Source organism: Meriones unguiculatus, chromosome 12, assembly GCF_030254825.1.
Source record: "Meriones unguiculatus strain TT.TT164.6M chromosome 12, Bangor_MerUng_6.1, whole genome shotgun sequence".
NCBI classification, from domain to species: Eukaryota; Metazoa; Chordata; class Mammalia; order Rodentia; family Muridae; genus Meriones; species Meriones unguiculatus.
The window spans coordinates 52610868-52637274 of NC_083360.1; the positions used below are offsets into that span (position 1 = coordinate 52610868).

Consider the following 26407-nt stretch of genomic DNA (forward strand, 5'->3'; position numbering starts at 1 on the left):
CTATTTTAATTTCATTCAAAAATAAGCACAATTACTTCACAATGGCAGGGTTGTACCTTTTGGGTACTCTCAGTATCCTACTGAGTTCTTTATGTGTTCTATGCATAATTTTAAATATTTTCTGCCTTTTATCACAGCATGCAAACTAAATTTGCAAAGGAAAGTGATATCAAAAAGTGTCAAACACAAACTAATGTTAGGACTATAAATTCTGCAATGGTGGCTGTGGTATTGACAGATGCTTGTTATAGCTATATTCCCTTTGGTTGCTAACTGTCACTACAGTTATAAATTTTGCAGTTTACTTTTTCATCCTGCATTGTATCTAAAAATTTTTATATATGTTATACATTAAATTTCATTTTATACAACACCCTTTTTGAGTCATCTAGAATATTATCAAACTACTATCATTTTCCTAATGATGGCCTTTGGTGTTATTTGTAACCTTTTATTACTTCACATAAAATTGTAATGAAAATCCTTGCTATGTACTTCTTTATTTACATGCATGAATTACAGAATAATGAAATTGTTTAGCCATTGTATTTCCATTCTGATATGTCAGAACTGTAAAGTCTTCCCAAGCAGTAAGGAGATTCTTCCAACTGTTTCACTATTATGGAACAATTCATCAAGAGTCTGTGCATTTACCCATACAAGGTAAGCTTCTTCATAAGAACAGAAATACAATAGTAGCTTTAGCTACTATTAACAGATTGAGCTAAGCCCTCTTTGTAAACATGGTTTCCTATAATCTTCTGAAACATGACTATTACTAGATTTTTCCCCCCTAGGTCTCTCCCTTGAGAATATCCTTTTACGAAAGGATAGTTTCCCTAAAAAAGTAAATATAAGTCACATTGTATAAGTAAGTGCAATACAGAGAACTTGAAAGAAAAGAAAATGGGAACTGATAAGAAACTTCATTCTTAAAGCAATGAAGAAAACAGCCCATTTAGAATAAATAATTTATTTAGGGCACAGATGGTAAACACCTTGAAGGCATTCCTAAAATAATTCCTATTTCTATCCTTGGCAAACATAGCCAATCCCAAATGACGTTCATTCTTTTTGAACCTTCATCCAGTACTAGCACCAACTTCACAGCACATGAAAGGCAACAGCTTCATCAATTCACTGAGTAAGAGACACTTTAGAGAAATGGGTTCAAATTCAGGAGGGAAGGCTAAGACTTCAAAGGTTGCTAAGCAAGGAGAACTTGAAAATGTTATTTATATTTCAGGCTTGCAAAGTGACCAGTGATTATCTTCATGATATAGTAATATTGCAGGTCTCTGATTACCTTACTTTTTTTTTCCTGAACACAATTCCAGATTAACCTAATTATTTTTCCCAAGGAGATTTAATCACAGTGAAGTCTGTTGATTATTCACCTCCATATAGCCCACTAAAAGATGGGGCCTACCAACTAAATTGTGGACATTAAATAAAAACAATGCAACAGACCTTCATTAGTTTTCACACTGCAGCTGTGAGATTCACATTTCTGATCTTTATACTAACTTTAAGTCCTTGAAACGCCCATAATATTGATGCTAGGTCAATTTTCACTTTATACTTGTTTAATCTGAGATATAGACTATTTATACAGGTTATTTAGAGGTTAAGCAATAAGATAAATTATCTTTCTGATTTTAATTATAAAGTAGGAAAAGTTGCAAAAAATAAGCTGATATAATTTTGGCCAGAAGTTTAAAAAAAAAAAAAAAAGGTGTTCTTTTGAAGAAGCTTACCTGTGTATGGATAAATGCACAGACTCTTGATGAATTGTTCCATAATAGTTTAACAGTTGAAAGAATCTCCTTACTGCTTGTGAAGACTTTACAGTTCTGACATATTAGACTGGAAATATCAGAAAGATTGGTTTACAGCAGAGCAGGGAGTGCTCTGCTACAGCCTTCAAATTCAGCCTGACAACATTTTTTGTCTTTTGACTAGTGGAAAATAGTGTTTTGTTAGGCTGATGTATTTGTAAGGCTTTTTAGGATCTTAGATTCAACAAAGAAATGAGAAACAAATGGCCATTTAGAAGTCTATGGCCCAAGGTAACTTTTTAATTAGGTTCTGGACCAAACTCTTTATAATCATTAAAGTTCTAATCACTTAATCAGCCCCCAGGACTTTCATTCACAAAGTATACTGTTCATAAAAATAAAATAAAAACAAAAACACAGTTTTCATCTTAAAGAGAATAAGAAATAGTTTATTCTGGAGTCATTTTGAGCGTCTATGGCCTGGGAACACATATTCATGTTATCCCAAGTTACATAGTCCAAAGTTTTTATAGTTCTATAAAACAGAAAAAGTCACAAATAAAGGCAAGTTTAAAATTCTTAGACTGGAACTGATGAAGGTGACATCAAAGTAAGATGAAGAAGACAGGCATCTCCAAAAGCAGAATTGTTCTTCCAGTCAGAACAACTGAAAGGTACTAGTAACTCTACAGAAGTGGAGGTTGTGTGCATGTGGCAACAGGGGGATTGGAGATTTATAGGGTCAAAGAGAGGCTGTAGATTGGGAATAGACTGATAACTGGGAAGGAAAGGAGATTCCAATCTCAACAGAAGAAAACTATCCTTTCATTGAAACAATGAAGGACAACAATCTTTAAGAGTGAGGGTTGATCCCTTAGGGTGACTTTGGGCAGGCTTATGTCAGGGAGTTGAGGGTAGGGAAGTATGAGTATGGGCTGTCCTCAGTTTTTCTGAGAACATATAGGGGTGCAGAGTTCCAGTAGGTTCTGAGCAAGTGCAATGCCCCTGACCAGTGTTGAAGGAGCAAAGCTGAATATTTTGGGTCAAACTATTCCAACATACATATTTATTCCAATATATCCTAACTCTGAAGAGGGGGATTCTGTAGCTTTTTAGAACATATATTCTGTGTTCAAGGCAGGGAATTTTATAATTTTATAAGCTGATCTTCATTTGGGGATAGGGTTTTTGTTTGGGGGCTGATTCCATTAGGAACAAAGATCAAGTTAAAGGTGAAGGGCTTGAAATGATCCATAGAGAAGATCACTATGTTGGGTACTAGTCCTGGCCTGAAAAACTTTTTGACCTTCTGGATGGTGAAAACTCATAATCTTTGTTGGAAGAACTTGGTGAAGCAACTGTGAAGGTAGAATCAAATAATTAAATTAGCAGTATCATAAGTATTGTGTCCCTGTGTGATTTAAGTATCCCTCCAAAGGATTGTTTTTTGTTTTGTTTTGTTTTGTTTTGTTTTGTTTTGTTTTTCATACTAGAATGGCAAGGAGAGGAGGTGAGGTAGATAGCCTATTCTTTTATGACATTACCAGATATGCTTTTAGAGGTTTGGGCAATAGATCTCTCTTAACTACTTCTAACTGATAAAGGGGGAATTATAGAAAGGACAGCAGTTAGAATGCCTCAGAAGTACAATAATAAAACTCAACAGATGGAAAAAAATCCAGAACAGAAGACAGCAGCATGATGACATATTATTGAAGCATGGGGTACAGAGCTAAACAGAGAATTCTCAATAGAGGAATATCGAATGGTAAAGAAACACTTAAAGAAATTTTCAACATCCTTAGTCATCAGGAAAATGCAAATCAAAACGACCCTGAGATTTTACCTCACAACCATCAGAATGGCTAAGATGAATAACTCAAGTGACAACACATGCTGGAGAGGTTGTGGAGAAAGGGGAACCCTCCTCCACAGCTGGTGGGAATGTACACTTGTACAACCACTTTGGAAATCAATCTGGCTCTTTATCATACAATTAGGAATAGCACTTCCTCAAGATCCAGCTATACCACTCCTAGGTATATATCCAAAATATGCTCAAGTACATAACAAGGACATCTGCTCAACCATGTTTGTAGCAGCTTTATTTTTAATAGCCAGAAGCTGGAAACAGCCCAGATGCCCCTCAGTTGAGGAATGGATACAGAAATTATGTTACATTTACACAATGGAATACTATTCAGCAATTAAAAACAAGGAAATCATGAATGATCATGAAGAAATGAGACCACAACTCAAACCTCAACAGAAGCAGAAGACTGTCTAATTACAACAATGAAGGAAACAACCACAGGGCTGAAATAGAAATTGAGCCCTCAGTGTATCTTTGGAGCCGGCTTGTACAAGGGAGTTGAGGGTATGGAATGTGCAGGTGTTGACTGTTGGCTATTGTCTTTCTGAGGATATTTAGAGGCTAGAAGCTCCAAGAGTGTCCAAGCAAGTAGAATGCCCTGGGCCAAGGTTTGGGGAGTAAAGCCTAACATCTCTGGGTCAAACTAAGTTTATACTAATAGGGAAATGTTTAGTATGGATTATTCCATCTGGAGGTCAGTTCCCATACAGTTTCAAAGTTGTAGATACCAAGGTGTAGGTGGGAGGTTGGACTGTTGATCTCCTCAACAGAAACTTCCACAAATATTATCAGTCAAGTCAACTTTCCTGTCTAAAGTTTCTCAGTTAACCTGAGGTTCTTAGGTCATTAACCCCTCAAAAATACATTGGTGGCTACTCCAGAGAGGCAGGTACAGCAAGATGGGGCAAGTTTTCTATAGGCCCAAGATACTAGCTACATGATTGCATTGGTAGCTTTCAAATTGGTGAAAGTTAGTTGTCTACTAATTAATAGATTCTAAAAGTTTCTATTACTTACAAGATGTTAGTTTAGACACAAAGAATTGCTGTTCTGGAGAATCAGAACCAGCCCAATGTAAGGTAATTAGCCTCAGGACATTTAACATTCCAGTCCCTCCACACTACTGCAGTTCTGGTCATTTCAGTTTCTGCTGACACAGCTTCGTTTCAGGAGTTTTCATTCACATCAACAATCTCTTTTGTTTTTGTTTTTCTCCCTAGCACTGGCTTGAACCTAACAAGTCCATCTTCAAGCAAATGAAATGTAAGTGTCAAGCTATGGTTTTGTTTCCTCTACAAAATATTAAAAAATAAATTGTTTCCTAAAAAACTGCTTCTCTCTGGAGATAAGGATACAGTCAAAGATATCTGGGTAAATGGCAGCTTCCCTCTCTGTTTGAGAGCTATGAATCTTCTGCCCCCTTTCCCCTGATCTTGGCTCCCCTTAAAGTCATTAGTTCAACTATCCACAGTGCCTCTTCCTCCCTGCCCTCTTTGGTCTTATATTTCTAGCTAAAACAGAAGCTTGGAAATTGAGTGGTTAAATATGTGTTAATCACAAATACATGCCTCTACATTGTAGGGTTTGTAGTTTGGTTTAAAGGTGTTGTATATAGTTTCAAGTGGAGTGTGTTTTGAAATTGAAACTTTTTACACTGAAAAGTTTTACACTGAAAAGTTTACTTGATAGCATTAATTTTTTTCATTTCCCCCAACTCCAAAAAACAAAAAATAAACAGTAAAAATTTTTCTTTCATTTAATTACTTTAAAAAGTATGGTGTTGTAAATATACCTTGTCTCTAGAACCCCTTGTCACTCACTATAGGCACTGTAAGGAGGGTGAATTTTTATTCTTTTTATAAAAAATTATGTATTTATTTTATTAATTACTTTACAAAGTTTATTCACTTTGTATCCCCACTGTAGCCCCTCCCTCACGCCCTCCCAATCTCATCTTCCCCCCTCTTCTCCTCCCATGCCCCTCCCCAAGTCAACTATAGGGGAGGTCCTCCTCCCTTGCCTTCTGACCCTAGCCTATCAAGTCTCATCAGGACTGTCTTCATTGTCTTCCTCTGTGACCTAGTATGGCTACACTCCCCTCAGAGGTAGGTGATCAAAGAGCAGGCCACTGAATTCATGTCAGAAACAGTGCCTGTTTCCATTACTAGGGAAACCACTTGGACACTGAGCTGCCATGGGCTACATCTGAGCAGGAGTTCTGGGTTATCTCCATGCATGGTCCTTGGATAGAATATCAGTCTCAGAAAGGACCCCTGTGCCCAGTTTCTTCTCTCTCTCTCTCTCTCTCTCTCTCTCTCTCTCTCTCTCCTTGTGGAGCTTCTCTCCTCTCCAGGTCTTTCTATCTTTCTTCTTGTATAAGATTGTCTTCAGTCTGCCCAAAGTTTGGCTAGAAGTCTCAGCCTCTGCTTCCATATTCAGCAGGATAGAGTCTTACAGAGGCCCTCTGTGGTAGGCTCCTGTTTTGTTCCCTGTTTTCTCCCTTATCTGAAGTCATTCCTGTTTGCCTTTCTGATTGAGAATTGATCCTCTTACTCATGATCCTCCTTCTTTAGGTAAGTGACATGATTCTCTGGTTGAGTCACCTCTGCCAGAATCGACCTAAACTGCTGATTTTATGTATTTCAAGGAGAACCTGTAACAGATACCAAAGAAACACATTGCCTGCTCTTAAACTCTACCCCACCCTGTCTTGGGTAGTTTTCTTTCAACTTAACAAAAGCTAGGATTATCTGGCAAAAGGGAACTACAATTCAGAAAAATGCCTATATCAAACTGGGTTGTAAGAAAATTAGTGAAAGATTTCCTCGATGAATAAAGAGGGAGGACCCAGCTGAATGTGAGTGGCACCACACTTGGTAGGTCATCCTAAGTTGTATATGAAAGCAAACTGAGCAAGCTATAAAGAGCCATAAAGGGTTCCTCCATGGCCTCTGCTTCAGTTTCTTCTTTGAGTTCCTATCCTGACTTTAGTTCTCCCCAACTAAAGCAAAAATCAGTACAAGGGCCATAAGATAATTCTTTAAAGACTTGGCTATGTTGTTTTTTGTGGGATTGTGGAAGTGTGTAGATATCTGGGACACTGAGAGCTTAATAGAGTGCTGCAGGGACTTAGAAGATAATGCTGAGGGCAATGCAAGTGATAGAAAGCCTGGCTTGTGAAGTTCCGAGGGAAGTTTGGGTGTTCCTCAAAGACTCTATTAACACTATTTACGTGGCATTTTGAATAAAGTGCCTGTGATTCTGGTCAGGTAGGCCTGAAGAAACAGTTTTGTTTAAGAAAAGACTAAGACCACCAATGTGAAATGTTTGCCTTAAAGGGACACTGTTGGCTGGTTAGATGGGACTGAGAAATTAGCCATGATTAAGAAGAGACCAGCAACACTGATGCAGCCCAGAAAATATCATTTGTTAACGATAAAAAGCATCAGCTGAACAGAAAAGGTTGTGATCACTCAACACTTAACCTGGGATCTTTTAGAAAGCAAGTGTCACATTTGTAGGCATTAAAGGCTTGTAGCCTGACAAATCAATGACATTTCTTATTTTCCTTTCTTCAAAGAGTTCCAGATAAGTGCAGTACAAGACCTATTCCAAGTGTAAGAATTGTCCTACAAACTGTCAGAGCTATGAATTTTAAGCTTGAACTTGGTTTATAGAAGACTGTAGGAGGGATATTTTTCTAACTAAAAGTCAAAAGTATATAATAGTGATCATGACTTTATGTGTGTTGCTGAAGTGATACTTTTCATTTTTTTGTGTGACTCATTGAAGCAACTATGGGAAGTTTTCTTCATTTTAAGCATTAAGGAACTATGCTAAGTGATGTTTCTATCCCAAAAAAGTAGTATTTGTACTGTTCTCCAGCAGGGACCAAAAGTCACCACTTGACAGAGACTCAGGTATCTTCCTTCTACTGATTCATTTTGACCTATCCAGACTACTTTGAGACCTGCCACTTACCTGCCTCAGCCCTTCCCCTCAGCCTACCCCCATCCACTATAGACTCACTGACATCTGGGGCCAGAGCCAGAGTACCCCTTATTCTATCTCTGTTACCTTTTGTGGAGCTGGACACTAAATTCTATGTAAGAGAATTCCAAAATCATCCCTCCCACTGCATACAAACCTAAACTTACCCTGTCCTCTGCACTGGGACTGTATATCATATAGACCCTAGAACACAGTGTCTCCATAACTGAAAACCAAGCATCATTCTTTTAATCAAAAAAACTGTCAGATTGAGGCTAGAGCAACCAATGAAATAAACACCGATTTAATAAAGGCAAGACCAGGTTTGTATACCAAATAAAACTGCAAACAGCATATCTCCAGATGCTGGTCCCAGCAAGAACACACAAACAAACAATAAGAAAATAAGTCTCTTCTAGAAGACACCACCACTATTGTAGCATGTTGAAACACAAGAAAAGTACTTTATAATAACAATTATGAATATGTTTGAGGACTTTAAATTTGTATGAACGAGCCATTGTGGTGACAGACACCTTTAATTCCAACCTTAATGAAGATCATGAAAACACAGTTGAATGAAATGACAAAAACAATTCAAGATATCAAAGTAAAACTTTACAAAAAAATGGGATTGATTAAGAAAATCCAAACTGAAATAAAACTGTATTTGAGAATTTCAGGATATAAAATAATAAAGGTCAGAGGTCAGCCTTGATAGATTAAAAGAAGGGAAAGTGAGAATATCAAATCTTAAAGACAAGGTAGAATAAATCGATAGCCAAGTCAAAACAAAGAACATGTTAAATCTGTAGAGAAAAAAAAAAAAACATAAAACACTCAGGGAACAAAGGATACAATAAAAAGACCAAACCTACAAATAATGGGCCTAAAGAAAAGAGAAGAAACTCAGGTCAAAGGCACAGAAAATATTTGTAACAACATCATTGACTAAAAGTTTTTTAACCTAATAAAAGAGATGCCTATCAATGTGCGAGAGAAAACAGAAGACCAAGTAGACCAGGCCAACAAAGAAACTTCCTACAATACAAAATAATCAAAATTTTAAGTGTAACGAACAACAGAAAAAATATATTAAAAGCTTCAAATGAAAAAACACCAAGTCACATATGGCTATGGGTACATTAGAATAACATCTGACTTTTCTATTTTGTTTGTTTTGTTTTGTTGCATTTTTTTTCTTTGAAAATTTCATGCATGTATACAATGTCTCCTGACCATATCCAGCTTCACTCCACCATCCAACTCTCCCCAGGGCACCCATCACATTTCCCAACTTGATGACCTCTTGCTTTTTTGTTTATAAGTCAATGAGTACAACTAGGGCTGTCCATAAGCTCATAGATGTGAGGTCATCCACTGGGATAGGGGAAACCTACCACTGGCTACACTCCTAAAGAGAAACGACTCTCCTGCCTCAGCACTGGAAATAACCTCCTCAGTCCATGCTGGAGTTTTTAGCTTAATATTTTGCAGGTCTTATGTTGGTAAATACACTTCCTGTGAGATCATATATGTTATTTCCAGATGAAAGAATTTCATAGAATTCCTCCCTATGTTCTGGTTCTTACATTCTTTGAGACTCCTGTTTCTCAATGCTACATCAGCCTTAGGCATGGTGAGAAGCACAAATCTGTGTACACAAACACAAATTTTTAGCAGCTTTATAACATGACCATTTAGAAACAGCATCAATGGGTTGTCCCTTAGGACCCATGATTCCTCTAGCTGTGGGTTTTGAGCCTGTGTACAGTATCAGAAATTAATTTCCTCCTATGAAGTAGGCCTCAATTTCAATCAAGAGACTGGTTGGCTCTCCACATAAACAATTTTGCCACTGTTGCACAAGTGGGCACATCTTCAGTGTATTGTAACATGAAAGCCAGAATGCCAAGAATGGAAGTCCTACTAACCCTGAAAGACCAAAAATACTTTTTCTTCATTTCTTTTCCATTTTCCCCTACAGCTTACTTGCACCCTTGCTGTGCAACATATGAACATAGGCAAATAGATAGAATCACACATGCAAAAAAACTGAGATAAAACAATATTTCCCTACTATTTTCCTCTCTGTTGTCCCCCACCCACCACACTCTATGTAACAATGGTCCTCTTTTTTTTTCTGTCCTGGTTTCTGTAGTTATTCCAGAGTATGTGCTTAAATCTAACTATTCAGAACACATGACTGACACTTGTCTTTCTGGGTGTGAATTACCTTACCCAATATGATCTTTTTTTAAGTCCATAACTTACCTACAAAGATCATTGTTTCATTTTTCTTTACAGCTGAACAGTATTCCAATGTGCCTATATAACATTTTTCACTATTCATTCATCAATTGATGAATATTATGTTCACTTCCTAGCTAGTGTGAATAGAGCAGCAATGAATATGGCCAAGCAAGTATCTTGAAGTAGGATATCAAGTCCTTTGGGCATATACCAATGAACAATATAGATAGGTTTATGTGTTGGATTGATTATTTAGCTTACTTTTTACACTGGATCTTTTAAGATCTTTTACACCGAAACCCACAGTGGGTGGAATAGTTTTCAGTGACATAGACTGTGAATGAAGGATTCCTTTTCTCCACCTCACATTCAGCATTTGTTGTCAGTTGGTTTGCTGATCTCTACCATTCTGATTTGGGTAACATGAAATCTGGTTGGTAAGAACAGAAAACATTTTTTTGAGCTATTTCTTAGCCTTCTTTTTCATTTTGAAAACCCTCTCTTGTATTAGCAGGCCTTCTTTATATACTCTAGGTATAATCCTCAGTAAAATGTACAGATGGTACTGACTCTGATTCTGTAGAATTTCTCTTTACCCATTTGGTTGTTTTAGTGGTTTGGTGTTTTCTTTTGTTTTTGTTTTATGTTTTTGAGAGGTTTTTTTTTTTTGGGGGGGGGGGAGGTTGTTTGTTGGTTGGTTGGTGTTTTGTTTTGGTTTGGTTTGTATGCTGGGAAGATACGTTATGTTTTGAATTTAATGTTATGAAATTCTACTTGTCAATTGGTGACCTTAAATCTTGGGCAAATTGAGTCCTATTTATAAAGTCTTTTCCTATGTCTACATCCTGCACAGGCTACCTATATCCCCTTCCAGCCATTTCAGTTCTCACATTTCTGTCTACAATCCACTTCAAGTTAGTTTCTGTGCAAGGCAATCGATTCTAGTCTAATTTCATTTTACTCCCTGTGGGCATCCAGTTTTCCCATCACCATTTGTTGAAGATGCTTTTATTTCTCCAGCATAAGCTTTTGGCAGCTTTGTCACATATTAAGTGGCTGAAGTTATGTGTTCTCATTACAGAGGATCTACCAATCCATGAATATGGCATGTTTTTCCATTTTTCTACTGTCTTTCTCTGTCTTTCCTCAGAGCTTTAAAGTTTTCACCTCTTTGATTAGGGTTATTTCTAGATAATTTTATCGTATTTTTAGTGTAAGTGTCTCTGACTTCTTTCTCTATATGTTTGTTGTTGTATAGAAAAACTGCTGATTTGTGAATGTTCATTCTATGTCCTGACACATTGCTGAATTTGTCTACCATTTCTGTTTTCTTACAGAATTTTCTTATAGACTTACTCTTTCCATGTTTTTTCCCTTTAATGCCCCTTTATTGCCTTATTGCTCTAGGTAGTACTTTGAGCACAATATTGAAAGGGAGTGGAGAGAGTGGAAACCTTTTTTTAAAGATTTCAGTGGGATGATTTCAAGAATATGATCACAATATATTGAATATATTTTTTAAAGAAACCAATAAATACATAACAAAATTCCAATTCATTTCTGAAAAGAATGACTTCCAAAAGAAGGGGATATGGGAATGTACTGGTACAAAAGGGGCCACTCATCTGCCCTTATGGAGACACTTGGCCTGTCTGACAGGCATCAATCTGTCAGCCAATAGATAATCCTACATTTTCCAGAGCAGTTGCATGATCTTGTCATTTAAAATGGGTTTTTCAGATTCTTCCCTTTGCTGCTTCTTCTAAGTGGTAATGACCACCCCCAACACACACAGACACACACACACACCTTACACAACTTAATACATGATTTTCAGCTTTTGAACTGAGCTCAATTTACTCTTCCCCTTCTCTTATCTCCAATTTCTACCTCCTGTATCTGTCTCTTCTTATAAAAGTATTTTTCTTAACAAGAGAAATCTTATGAATAGCTAATGTTCCACTAGATCCATCCAAACACCTCTGGGGTCAATGTGTCAGCTAATATTGTCCCCTCTTTCAACACAGGAAGCAGAAAACTTAGGCGGCTTCCTCAATGACACTAAAAAGAGAAGTATTTATCTAGAAATAAATTAAGGTCCTTGGACAAGTGCCAAGCAGTAAGTGCTCAGATGCCACTTGGCACCTAGAAGGAATCCTGATCCTATTCAGCAGTAATACAGCTGGTATGGACAGATACCAAGGCTCAAGTGCTACCTTCTCAACCTAAGCCGGTGCCCATAATACTTTGGAGGATAGATGGCTCCTCCTAATCTCCTTGTTGAATGAAAATAAATGTAAGTAGCTGTATTTTTCACTGTTTTATTTCTCTTGTAAGGAGAATTGCAAAAACTCTTATTTTACCCTCTGCATGGGACCAATGATGTTGATCCAATACTCCTAACATATGATGAGTTATATGATGATAGAAGAACACAGAAAAACTGGACTTTGAGAAGTAACTCCTTTTTTTTATTGCCATGTCATGTGTTCTCTGATAATGGGTCTATTAATAATGTGTCATGACTACAACTTACTGGTTTTATCTATGATTACATTCACAAAAAAGGAGATGTCAGAACACAGTGTATTATTATTATTATTATTATTATTATTATTAATTTTGCTTGTAACAAGCCACATCACATGTGAAAATAATTAAGATTTGCATGCTGTGAAGACTAAGTACTAAGGAGTCACCAGGACCCCATATTTAAGGAAGCACAGAGCTGCCATAGAAAAACTTTGTTTAGAGCACTTGAAAATGTCTCCTAGTAGAAACAGAGAGAAGAATTGTGGGTAGTTTTCTTATTTTTTAATTTTATGATGGCTGAGTGTTTAAGATTATTTGTTATTCTTGCAGACGACCTGGGTTATTTTTCCAGCATCCTACATTTCAGCAAAAAGTCTGTAACTCCAAGTCCAGGGAATCCTATGTCCTTTTCTGACTTCTGCAGGCACCAGCACAAAAGAGATGCGCATACACACATGAAGGCCAAATAGTCATACACATAAGATAAATAAATGTTTAAAATATTAAAAAAGAGAAAAGACTGTAGTGCTAGGAGCACAGTTTTCTAATGAGGCAGAATTCTCACATGACAGAGGTAGCCTTTGCATTAGAGTGAAAGTGACTGGGTAGAGGTGTTCCTCCACTCAGATGTACTCAAAGATGGTAACTGTGAAACTATGTCTTTCTTTGTATGGTCACTAGTTTTGATTTGTCTGTGATGAACTTAGATGTGTGCTACACCCAACTGTAGGGCATAAGTCCATTTCCTAAAAGATTATGCCCCTACTTGGAGAAAACCTATAGAACAGTTTGCATCCAATCAGGAAATTTAATTTTCTGTGTCTTTGAAAATTTTTTCCAGTGCATATTGGCCCAGGCATTCCACTTTTGGACTGCATTATGACCTACACAAAATATTTAATTGTAAAACTTTGAAAGTAACTAGAATGAAAATTTCAGGCAAATATGTGAGTAAATTTGGATTTACACATAATATGAGCTATTGCAGCTTATGGGAAATGAGTTATATAAATATTACATATACCCTACTGGAGGAAGGGGCATGTAAAGCTTTACATGATAAAAATAAAAGAAATTTTGATAGTTTGATAGTTTGATAGTTTGATTTAATTTTGAGAGAGTAAATAAAAGATGCCTCCATGTGTATGAGTATATAAGAATATATATGAATGAGATCATAAAACTCATACAAGTGAAGTGGAAGTTTCTGGTTTCCTTGCAAACTCAGTTGTATCATGTGAATATGTTGTTTTGGTTCCAAGTATGGAATATGGGAATGTTTTTTTCCCTGTGGAAAACAACCCCTGCAGAAAATAACTCCTGTGAGAGGGCACATGATTATTGGTAAGTTGAATTACCAATAAGCTGAAAGCTACCTAGTGTGAGGAAGCTGCAAAATATCCTTTTGTGGACTTAGAGAAGGGTTAGATAGAAGCCCACAGACACCGAGACAATGATCTCTGCATCTCTACGCTTTTTCACTGTTATGTTTCACATCCTTCACTGGTCCTCACACAGAAATTTGCTCCAGAGAAACGCCCATGCTGCTTTGGTATAATTCTGCAGCTTCAGTGGACTCCGCCATTTGTGTGGAGTCTAGCCACTTCTACTGAATACTTCCATCGCTGCTGATGCATGTTGCTGTTGCGGCTTTGCCGTTTGACTAGACTGATGGTATCCTGACAACTGAGATTAGTAATTCCCAAAGAACCCATCAACCTTTAATAGCAGGAAGTAAAACCTCTGCTAGGTCTATAGCCCCTTTACCTACTAATCTACATAAGGTCAGGGGTTGGAAGGGAGATAAACATGTTTAAGAACTTTAAATAAATAGGTGTTAAAAAATCTAAGCCTACATAGAAGAATATAAAAAATTATTAATAGTAGGAGGAGAGATGGTATTTGGTACGATCTTAAACAATGAAACATCAGGAACAGAGACAACCTAAAGGAGGATGGACTACCTATCATTCTATTTATTGGACATAGTTCTATGCATCTATCTAAAAATCTTAGAAAGAAAACTTTAACAAGAGGTAAAGATGGAAGTAATAAAGAAAATAAAGAAAAGTCTCTTAAATCTTCAGTTCAATTGTTATTCTAGTAAAAAAAATTTTCTGTTATAAAACAGTACAAATGTTTTATAATGAAAATCATAATTTTTTGTAATTTAAAGATGATTTTCAAAAAATCAAATAAACTCTAGATAATGTTCAATGATAAAATATTTTGTTCTAGATATGAAACGAATTACTTAAGACTCACTTGTAGTTTTCTAAGTTGCAATATTGCCTTATGAAAAGTGTCCATTTTTCATAATAAATAAGAAAATATACCACCTCTCATGGTATGTATTTCTATGTATGGTGTGTATAGTACACGCATGCACCTCTGTACATGCCTTTGCACGCCTGAGAAGGACTTTGTCTTTTTGTTGTTGTTTTCTACCTTTTGGTGGGGGGGAACAGGCTCACTTGCTGAACCTGAAACATACTATTTGGCTAAGTTTACTAGCCAGAAAACTCAGGAACCTTCATAGTCTGCAAGGCTAGGATTTGCAAAGCTATGCCGACTTTTGTGTGTGGTAGGAACTTGATCTCAGGTCCTCTTGCTTTCACAGTAAGTGCTCTTCTCATTGGTCATCTATTCATTCTCTCCTTTCTTTAATTGGAATTTACTATGATTACTATTTTAAAGATAGGGTCTTACTACTTAGCTCTCAATCACATAGAACACTGTTTTGTCTGAAATGCCTGATGATTTTCCTGCCTCTGTTTCCTGAGTCCTAGAATGCAGATAGGCATCAATGCATCCATACCTTTCTTTCTTAAATATAAAGCATAGGGTCATGTTGGTAGCAATAACTTAAGAAATTTACTGACAGGAAAACAGCATACTGACTCCTGTGTGATTGTATGTACTCATTTGTGTGTGTATTCACATTTTCTTCCCTAATATAATAGCACTGTTCTTATGATGTGTATATTTTCCATTCAATTATTTTAGTTATAGTTATTTTATTTATGGGGTAGGGCATGTGAAGATCAGAAAACAACTTGCAGGAGTTGGTTCTCCACATGCAGGCCTCAGGGACTGAACTCAGGTTTGGGGACCAGCTTCTTCACTTGCCAAGCCAACTCACCAGCTCAACTCTGAAATCAGTGCAATAATTATTTTCCATATGAATTTTCTTTATTATACAGCCAAATTTAAAACTGCTAGTACTTTCTATGAAACAAATTTGATTACATCCAGAATAGCTCAGATACTGTGAGCTGTCTGGTGATGATTTAACTCCTGCTTATCTTGAAAGAAGAATTAGAGAATAAAATTCCATTTAACCTCATATGTAGATAGTAATAAAAACCAACAAATATTATGGCCTGACTTCTTAAAAACATAATAATACATGAAAGACACCATCTTTTTCACTTAAGAACACATGTATGACAGCAATTTTCCACCTCATGCATTAAAAATTATTTCATGCATTCAAAACCTGAATGGTACTTTTTGACATTTTGTCTTTCACATGAGGGTATAAAGTATCAGAGGAGAAAATATCCTCTTCCTGTGTTATGAAGAGATGAAGGGATGAAAGTGAGTTGTGATGGGGAAAGACAGACTTTTTGCCTTGTTTACTTGTATTCTGCATTTGCTCTGTTAAATACTTTCTTTGTTTGAGTCACCATCATGTTATCCTCTTAAGCATTCTATTGGCTTCTTTCCTACAACATTCCTGCCTTCCCTGCTAGTTGGTTCCTTCATTGCTGAAATTCCTGTGTGTGTTGGAGTCTGTGATCTTTTGCCGCTTATCTCATGCCTTTTTTTTTTATGATGTTTCAGCTCATCCACCATACACCATGTGCTTTAGAGTGAAATTCTACCCACACGAACCCTTGAAGATTAAAGAAGAGCTTACAAGGTATTTTTCTTTTTCTGCGTTTTTACTTTACCACTTGTATCCAGTCAGAGTCTATGCTGCCTAATAGGCTAGTCATTCTTATTATCTCAATCACAACACCTCTAGGAAACAGGCTCCAGAGTCAGCATTGTGCTCCTCTTATTCTTCATGGTCTTGGATAGAGAACCAGAAAGTATTATCTGTACGAGAAAGCAATGGTTACGAGGGGGAGGCTCTCTGAGAAGAAGAAGATGAGTATCTTTTAGATGTGAGCAAATGCAGAGGGCAGCCCTAGTTTGTGTTTTGGATTTTTTTAAGCCTTTCTCAAACAGCAAGATTTGTGGACAGAGTGGACAGTTAACTGTTCTGCTTTCTATATTTGCTAAATTACAACTGCCAAGGAGACTTCCCTTCACTTGTACACTCTTCTCAGCCCCAATCCATTAATTCTCTGACTATTCCTTCTCTACCTCTCTCTCTCTCTCCTTCCCTCCCTCTGCTAGGTTTATGTTCAGTTAATCTTGGAGCTTTGTTTCCCTGAAAATTTTGATAAAAGTTGCTGAAGAGAACTCCAGGGTAGCTACCCTCTAGATAGATAAGTGAAAGAACTGTCATGCCCTTAGCTCTTGATAAGGTTATAATTTGGTAGTATCCAAATTGTCATATGTAATTATGTATAACAATAATCTTAGGTTCAAATTCTACAGAAAGAAAAATACATGTTATTATGATTATTAATAGGTGGAAGGTGAAGGTCTTGGCAGATTTTGAGGTTGAACTACAATCATTACATTTTTCCCTTCACTTTTCTTCTAAGCCCTTCCAAGTACCTGTTGTCTCTGCTCTCCTTCAGATTCATGTCCTCTTTTTTTACTAATTGTTATTTCATGCATAAATGTATATGTGTGAATATGTATACTTCTAATTTTAATTTGTCCAGTCCATATAATGTTAATTGTTTCTCTGTTTTCAGAGTAACCATGTGGTACTAAACAAATAATTGATGAAGAAACTTTGAACATACATCATAATATAAAATAAAGAATGAGGCTGTTGTTGTTGAGAAAAGTTTCATTCAATAATTAAATAATACAAAATTATAGTTAATGACTTTAATGTCTGTCAGTATTTTGTTTTTCTGTCTAAATGATATTTTATTTTGTCTAAATCCACATTTTTTATTCATTCATTAGTTAGTGAACATATAATAAATACCTTTATGTACAAATTTTGATGAAAGCTCCTATCTTGATTTAGTTGGGACCAGGGAAGCATTTAAAAATAAAAAATAAAAAAAAAAAGCCAACATAACTAAAACAATTCTTTTTTTTTTTTTTCAATGCAGTTTATTCAGGAACCTTGAACAATCATCTGACCCTGGGGAAAGCCAGCCCACAGCTTAAATAGCCTCTGGGTAGCCAACCCCAGTGTGCCACATGGGCAATGCAGATAGGTCCACATACATGGAAGCAAGCCAGATCCTCAGCCTTAGCCAAATGTGGAATTGTTCGTGACAGAGAGCACTCACCATCGGGAAGGTGGAAGGCGGAAACCAGCTCCATCTTTAGGGCACAGCATTCCGCAGCTCTCTACAGTTCCCCCTTTTTGTTTTAGATGCATCAGGCAAGAGTAGAGGTCTGATCTCTGATATTAGAAATAAATTGGGACTTTGTACTGATGTTCATTTAGGTGTCATCCACCCAAAGAGCATCAGACCAGTCCAATACCTTTTTCTCAGAGGCAGGACCTGGGGCATCAACCCGCATGTGGGCGGGCATGGGAGCGTTAGCAGGCCTTCTGGTGTTGGTCTCCTTGGTTTGCCTGTGATATATATGCAAAATTAGAGTCTCACAACAGTGTAATGCAGCCATGACCATTCAGGCCTTTACAGCCATTGAAGCAGGACAGTCTCCCCAAGCATGGTTGGCTACCATAAAAAGCTAAAATGTTACGCTCAGGATGTGAGGCTAAGCACTGCACTCAGGGTCAGCCGCTTTGGACCCAGAGAAGAGCATATCTAAAACGATTCTTTAGAAATAAAAAAACAACTGCTGAAGATATCACCATCCTTGATGTCAAGCCATACTACAAAGCAATAATAATAAAAAAATAAACAAATTAAAACAACCATGGTATTGGCATAAAAACAGACAGGTTGATCAATGGAAACAAACCAAAGACCTAGAAATAAGCCTACACACCTACAGACACCTGATTTTTGACAAAAAAAAAAAAAGCCAAAACCATACAAAAAATAAAAAGGGCATCTTCAACAAATGCTGCTGGTGTAACTGGATGTCTGCATGTAGAATACACATAGATCCATATCTATTACCCTGCACAAAATTCAAGTCCAAGTGGACCAAAGACCTCGACATAAAATTGAATATACTAATCCAGGATGATGGCAGATGCCTTTAGTCCCAGCACTCAGAGAGGCAGGGGCAGGTGAATTGCTGTGAGTTCGAGGTCTACAGATTGAGTCCAGTAGAGTCAAGGCTACTCAGAAAAACCCTGTCTTGAAAAGGGATCTTGGAACTACAGCCACCATTGTTACTACCATCTCATTCGCAGCTGTTGGAGCTACCACCGGGGCATTAGCCATGAGTCATACTGGGCAGACTGCTCAGACCCTGAATAATCATTTAGCCAATGTAGCTCATGCCTTAGTTGTACATAAAGGAATTAATGCTCAACTAAAAGGAAGCTTGATGGTGTTCAATCAGAGGATTGACCTCGTGCAGGAGCAAATTGATACCCTATGGCAAATCGCTCAACTTGGCTGTCAATGAAAATATGCTGGACTTTGAGTCACTAGCATATAACATGAGAATTTTTCCTGTGCTGCAAATCTGTCTAAACAATTGTCTAGCTATATTTTAGGTAATTGGACTGGAGAATTCGATACTACGATGGAGCAGCTGAGAGTGGCCATTGTCACAGTAAATTCTACCAGAGTGGACGCAGGACTAGCCACAGGATTATCATCATGGATTGCTGCAGCCCTGAATCATCTGAAGGAATGGGCGGGCATGGGAGCCTTAGCAGGCCTTCTGGTGTTGGTCTCCTTGGTTTGCCTGTGGTATATATGCAAGATTAGAGTCTTACAACAGTGTGATGCAGCCATGATCATTAAGGCCTTTACAGGCATTGAAACAGGACATTTGCCCCAAGCATGGTTGGATACCATAAAAAGCTAAAATGTTATGCTCAGGATGTGAGGCTAAGTACTGCACTCAGGGTCAGCCGCTTTGGACCCAGAGAAGAGCATGTCTGATTGCATGCGGGTTGATACCCCAGGTCCCGCCTCTGAGAAAAAGGTATCGGACCGGTCTGATGCTCTTTGGGTGGATGACACCTAAACGAACATCGGTACAAAGTCCCAATTTATTTCTAATATCAGAGATCAGACCTCTACTCTTGCCTGATGCATCTAAAACAAAAAGGGGGAACTGTAGAGAGCTGCGGAAAGCTGTGCCTTAAAGATGGAGCTGGTTTCTGCCTTCCACCTTCCCGATGGTGAGTGCTCTCTGTCACGAACAATTCCACATTTGGCTAAGGCTGAGGATCTGGCTTGCTTCCATGTATGTGGACCTATCTGCATTGCCCACGTGGCACGCCTGGGTTGGCTACCCAGAGGCTATTTAAGCTGTGGGCTGGCTTTCCCCAGGGTCAGATGATTGTTCAAGGTTCCTGAATAAACTGCATTGAAAAAAAAAAAGAATAAAATATCATATGTTCATTATCTATTTAAAAAAAAAAAGAAAAATCCTGTCTTGAAAAATAAAAAAAAAACTGTTTACACTAAATCCATTAAAAGAGAAAGTGGGAAATAGCCTTGAGTGCATTGGCACAGGAAACTACTTTCTGAACACTAAGATCAACAATTATTAAATGTAAGTGAAGTTTTGGTTTCTTTGTAAACTCAGTTTGTTTAAATCCCAAGTTTAATTTGGATTTTAGTTGGGCTGTAGTCTGTTCACACCTGTTAATTGCCTCATGCAGAGTGTGGCTTTTGCCAGCTGATAACAGCCTTACATGTGTGTGTGGCATGAAAAGGGGTGTGGTTTAGGGCTTAGATGTTATAAACTGAAAGCCCAGAAAGAGAAAGCATGGCATGCGGTGTTGGTGTGTGATGTTACCAGTTTGGAGAGGCCTGAGAGATGGACAGTGTGGCCTTTTGGAACAAACAGCGGAGAGAAACACTTATAGGCACAGTGGCTTGAAGACTGCTGACTGTATCTGCTATTGATAAAGATTTGTATAGAGTCCTAAATAAAAAAAATTTAAAAAAAAACCCTCAACCCTAAACCTCCAGGAGAAGTAAAGGTGCCCTCTCTCCCCACTAACTTTCTCTCTCCTACATAGGATTGGGAGGTTGGAGGAGAGGTTGACGCCTCAACACCCCAAATAGAGTTTTTAAAAAGAGTATTCCAGATAAATGGGGGATCATGAAAATGAAATGTTTCTGTAAGACAAAGGAAACCATCAATAGGACAAAGTGGCAGACTACAGGATGGGAAAATTTCTTCAACCCTACAACCAACAGAGGGCTAATATATAAAGTATATAAAGAACTCAAGAAATTAAACACCAGCAAACCAAATAACCTGATTGAAAAATGAGGTTCAGAATTAAACACAGAAATCTCAACACAGGAATCTCTAAGTGTCGAGAAGCACTTAAATAAATGTTCAACCTCTAAAAGAGAACATATAAATTACACTAGGAAGGGGAGATAGAATAGACAGAGATAGTGGCTGAAGAGAGGGAACAAGATAAGAGAGGGGCACAGAGGAGGATGAAGAACAGACATGGGGACAGCAAGGTCAAGAGAACAGAAGCCCTGTAGAGAAACGAGAAACTGAGGTTGGGATTATTTCTGTGACAATCTGGAGAAAATCAGATGCATGGAGAATTGGGGGAGACCAGGAGAAAGAACAGAAGTTGGTAAGGGGGTGCATCTCTGGCACAGGAGAGGCTCCCAGGAGTCTATTGGGTACTTGAGACTCCTAGCAAAGGGGATTAAGAAACCTGAAGCTGCTACCACCTGTAGCCAGGTAGGACTTCCTATGGAGGGAGGGGGACACAACCCACCCATAAAACCTTCCATCCAAATTTGTCTTGTCTATCAGATGTGTAGGGATTAAAATGAATCAGAGAGTGAGGAAATGGCAAATCAATGACTGGCCCAACTTAAGACCCACCACATGGAAGAGAGCCAGCCCCTGACACTATAAATGATACTCTGCTATGCTTGCAGACAGGAGCCTAACTTAACTGTCTTCTGAAAGGTTTCATTCAATAGCTGATGGAAACAGATGCAGAAACCCACACTCAAAGAATAGGATGAGCTTGGGGAGTTCTGTGGAAGAGAGGGAAAAAGGATAGAGGGAGTTGGAGGGGTCAAGGATACCACAAGAAGACCACAGAGTCAAGCAATCTGGACCCATGTTGGCTCTCAGAGATTGTAACACCAGCCAAAGAACATGCATGGGCCGGACCTAGACCCCCTCCACATATGTACCAGATGTACAGATTGGTCAACAGAATGGAAGTAAGGGCTGGCTGTCTCTGATTCTGTTGCCTGCCTCTGGATCCCTTTTCCTTAGCTGGGCTGCATTGTCAGATATAAGTGGGAAAGGATGTGTTTTGTCCTACTGACTTGAGTTGTCCTGATGGGTTGATACCCTTACGGAGAACTCCCGTTCTGGTCCTGGTGGTGGTACTGGAAGTAAAGTAGGGAAGAGGCTAGGATCAGACTGTAAAATGATTAAATAAATTAACTTATTAATAAAACATATAGAATGTGTTTTTCTTTAATTTTATTTTTTAATTTTTTGAGAATTTTGTAAATGAATTTTCATCATGTTCAATCTCCCTTCTCCAACTATTCCTAGATCCACTCCTCTTCCCTTCCCATCCAATTTTGTGTCTGCTTTCCCCCAATTAAAACCAATTTATCCTATGCAAATATTCTCGGATGTGTGGCCTTCCACTAGAGCATGGTGTACTACAAGGGGTACCTTCTTAGAAAAATAAATGAATAGCCCTTTACCAGCAGATAACAATTGTCAATAGCTCTTTGCCTGGTGATTGGGCTTCATTCCTAATTCCTCATTTCATGCTGAAATTTCCACTGTTTTGGACTCAACAAGTCTTATGCCTACTCTCACAATCACTTTGATGTGATTGTGATTTAATATGTACAGCTCCTTGCTGTGCCCAAAAGACAATGTTTCTTTGTAGTCATCCACATCTGGCTCTTACAGTCTTTCTGTCATCTTTGGAAAAATTGGGAATGATAGACATGCTCCATGTAGAACTGAATATTCTGCAGTCTCTTATTTTTTGCATCTCATTCAGTTGTGGGTCTCTGGTGATCATCATCTTGTACAAACAAAAGCATCTTCTCTGATGAAGGTTGAGAGGTACCTTAATCTATAAATGTAATGAGAAATCATCATGAGTTGGATTAGTATAATATAAACTAAGCAGAATAAGAGAAGTAGGTTCTCTTCTATGGCCTGTTGTATCTAGTAAGGTCTTTGTTAATTGCATTTTAATTCTTTTTTTTTTTTCAATGCAGTTTATTCAGGAACCTTGAACAATCCTCGGACCCTGGGGAAAGCCAGCCCACAGCTTAAATAGCCTCTGGGTAGCCAACCCAGGCGTACCACGTGGGCAATGCAGATAGGTCCACATACATGGAAGCAAGCCAGATCCTCAGCCTTAGCCAAATGTGGAATTGTTCGTGACAGAGAGCACTCACCATCGGGAAGGTGGAAGGCGGAAACCAGCTCCATCTTTAGGACACAGCATTCCGCAGCTCTCTACAGTTCCCCCTTTTTGTTTTAGACGCATCAGGCAAGAGTAGAGGTCTGATCTCTGATATTAGAAATAAATTGGGACTTTGTACCGATGTTCATTTAGGTGTCATCCACCCAAAGAGCATCAGACCCGTCCGATACCTTTTTCTCAGAGGCGGGACCTGGGGCATCAACCCGCATGCAACCAGACATGCTCTTCTCTGGGTCCAAAGCGGCTGACCCTGAGTGCAGTGCTTAGCCTCACATCCTGAGCATAACATTTTAGCTTTTTATGGTATCCAACCATGCTTGGGGAGAATGTCCTGCTTCAATGGCTGTAAAGGCCTGAATGATCATGGCTGCATCACACTGTTGTGAGACTCTAATCTTGCATATATACCACAGGCAAACCAAGGAGACCAACACCAGAAGGCCTGCTAAGGCTCCCATGCCTGCCCATTCCTTCAGATGATTCAGGGCTGCAGCAATCCATGATGATAATCCTGTGGCTAGTCCTGCGTCCACTCTGGTAGAATTTACCATGACAATGGCCACTCTCAGCTGCTCCATCGTAGTATCGAATTCTCCAGTCCAATTACCTAAAATATAGCTAGACAATTGTTTAGACAGATTTGCAGCACAGGAAAAATTCTCATGTTATATGCTAGTGACTCAAAGTCCAGCATATTTTCATTGACAGCCAAGTTGAGCGATTTGCCATAGGGTATCAATTTGCTCCTGCACGAGGTCAATCCTCTGATTGAACACCATCAAGCTTCCTTTTAGTTGAGCATTAATTCCTTTATGTACAACTAAGGCATGAGCTACATTGGCTAAATGATTATTCAGGGTCTGAGCAGTCTGCCCAGTATGACTCATGGCTAATGCCCTGGTGGTAGCTCCAAGAGCCGTCAATGAGATGGTAGTAACAATGGTGGCTGTAGTTCCAAGATCCCTTTTCTGTCTGAAGAGAGTCATAGCGTGAGGGGCATCAACGGGCACAGGCACGAAGTGAGGCATGCGAGTAACCGGGGCATACCTAAATTTACTAGCATTCCAGCATTGGGCAAAACAGCAAGTATCATTACCACAATTACTTGGCTCTATCTGGCTAATAATGAATAAAAATGGGGGATATAGACAAACAGGTGTGGGCTTATAGGAAATATTATGAGAAGCCTTAACCCCCTCGTTGGAACATCCTGCGTCAGTTCTAGAACTAGCAGTGGTGGTGTCCGAGGTCTGAGTAGGTTCAGGAGACCATTGCCCCCAGGGGCGAGACGTGCTCCATGCCAATTGACTAACTCCATGTTTTCGTCCACTTTTGAAAGTCATTTAAGGTTCTTAAATTATTTTTTCCCTTTTTTTTAAATTTTTCATCAATTACACTTTATTCATTCTGCATCCCCCCCATAAGCCCCTCCCTCCTCCCCTCCCAATCCCACCCTCCCTCCTCCCTCTGCTGCATTTTAATTCTTTTTATGTATGAGTATAGGTATATGAACCTTCTATAAAAGAATGTTTTATATAGTTTTCCATATAACATTTTGGGAAAGTCTTTGTTATTTTTCCCTCCTGGTTTTCCTCTTATTCTCTGTCCTTCCCTTCCCCATATCTATTTATCCCTTCTTGTTCCATAACTCCCTCTTTACCCTTCATACCAGTTATTTTTATCCCTATTCCTTTGAAAGCCCCTTTCTATGAACATTTTAATTACCTAACTTTTGTGGATTACTCCAACTGAGAAAATAAAAATGTATATCCAAGGACTCTAGGCTAATGTTCAAAAATGAGAGAAAAAATGTGATGTTTCTTCTTTCTGGGTTAGCCATCCATTTACTTGTATCTTTCATGATATCTGGTTAATATTCCATTATGTAAATATAACATATTTTTTATTGCCCATTCATCTGTTCATAGACATCTATCTTGTTTTCATTCCAGACTATTGTGAATAGTATTGCACTGGACATATTTGAAGAAGTATCTTTGTAGCAGGATATAGGGTCTTCAGAGTATATATCCAAGAGTGGTGTAATGTACCATTATCAGAACATCCACACTGATTTCCACAATGCCAGTGTCAGTTCGCACTCCTATCACCAGGGAATATGTGCTCCTCGTGTCCCTCATCAAACTCAACATCTGCCATCATTAGTTTTTTTGTATCTTATTTATTCTGACTGGGATAAAATTAAATGTCAGGGTAGCTTTAAGTTGCCTTTGTGTGGTGATTTAGGATGAGAGACCCACCCTCCTAATGATTCACATGTTCACTTGAGATTGAAAAACCTATAATTCAAAGTATGGCTTATGATCCAGCATCAAGAGATCACTATTAGATACATGAATGTCCTGCCTACCTACTGAGTCAGAGTAACATTTTAACAATATCTAATAAATGTGCTCATAAAAGTTTGCAGGCTTCAGTGTAGGGAACTAGTCTACACTGTCAGTTCAAGCTGGTAATTAACACATTAGGGACTTTATCTCTTCAGTAGAATTATGTACTAAATGGTCATGTGTCCCTACTAAATTTTTGGCCAACACAATGCATAGTGTAAAGTATGTGAGAGTAAAGATCTATGTGATAAAAACACTAGTAAACTAAGGAGTCCTTCATTGTATCTAATGTGATTTCAGTGAAGTAGCCCCCAACACTCGCAGCCGAACCGAGCAAAACTTTTATGATATTAGCACACGCATCTCTCATTTTCCAGTTTTGTTTGTTTGTTTGTTTGTTTTGTTTTTGGTCGGTGGTTGGTTTTTCTTTATGTTTTTGTTTGGTCTGTTTTGCTTGGGTTGGGTTGGGTTTTGGTTTGGTTTGGTTTGGTTTCAAGACAAGGTTCTCTGTGTAGCCTCAAACTCACAGAGATCCATGTGCCTCTGCCTTTTAAGGATTGTGATTAAAGGTGTGCACCACCATGCCTAGCTCATTTCTTTATCTTTAAAATGGGAGTATGCTTTTTTGTTGTTCATTATACAACCAAGTAAAGAGCAAATTACTAAGCAGTGGAGGTATTACTCAGGGTTTTTCCAGAGAAACATTTAGTAGGATTTGTGTGTGTGTGTGTGTGTGTGTGTGCACGCACACGCACATGCATGTGAGTGGCTATATATATATGTTTGTATAAAGTTTATTATAAGAAATTAGCTTGCATGATTATGGAGTCAGAAAAGCCCCACAATGTTCAAGTTAGAGTTTGCAGAGGGCCAGTGGCTTCTTATCTAGGTCTGAAGCCCTAAGGATAACAAATAAAAATTGCAG

At 38.2% G+C, this 26407-nt stretch overlaps 1 protein-coding gene across 4 annotated transcripts in view; it reads left to right on the forward strand.

Annotated features, from left to right (window-relative positions):
- Nucleotides 1–26407, forward strand: part of Frmd3 (FERM domain containing 3) — a 178977-nt gene that overhangs the window by 68339 nt on the left and 84231 nt on the right. For 3 of the 4 annotated variants that reach the window (XM_060365719.1, XM_060365722.1, XM_060365720.1), the window contains exons 3-4: nt 4872–4914; nt 16273–16351. In XM_060365719.1, coding sequence (XP_060221702.1) covers nt 4872–4914; nt 16273–16351 — 122 coding nt within the window. The remainder of the gene's footprint in view (nt 1–4871; nt 4915–16272; nt 16352–26407) is intronic. The other variant, XM_060365721.1, reaches the window with a different exon arrangement.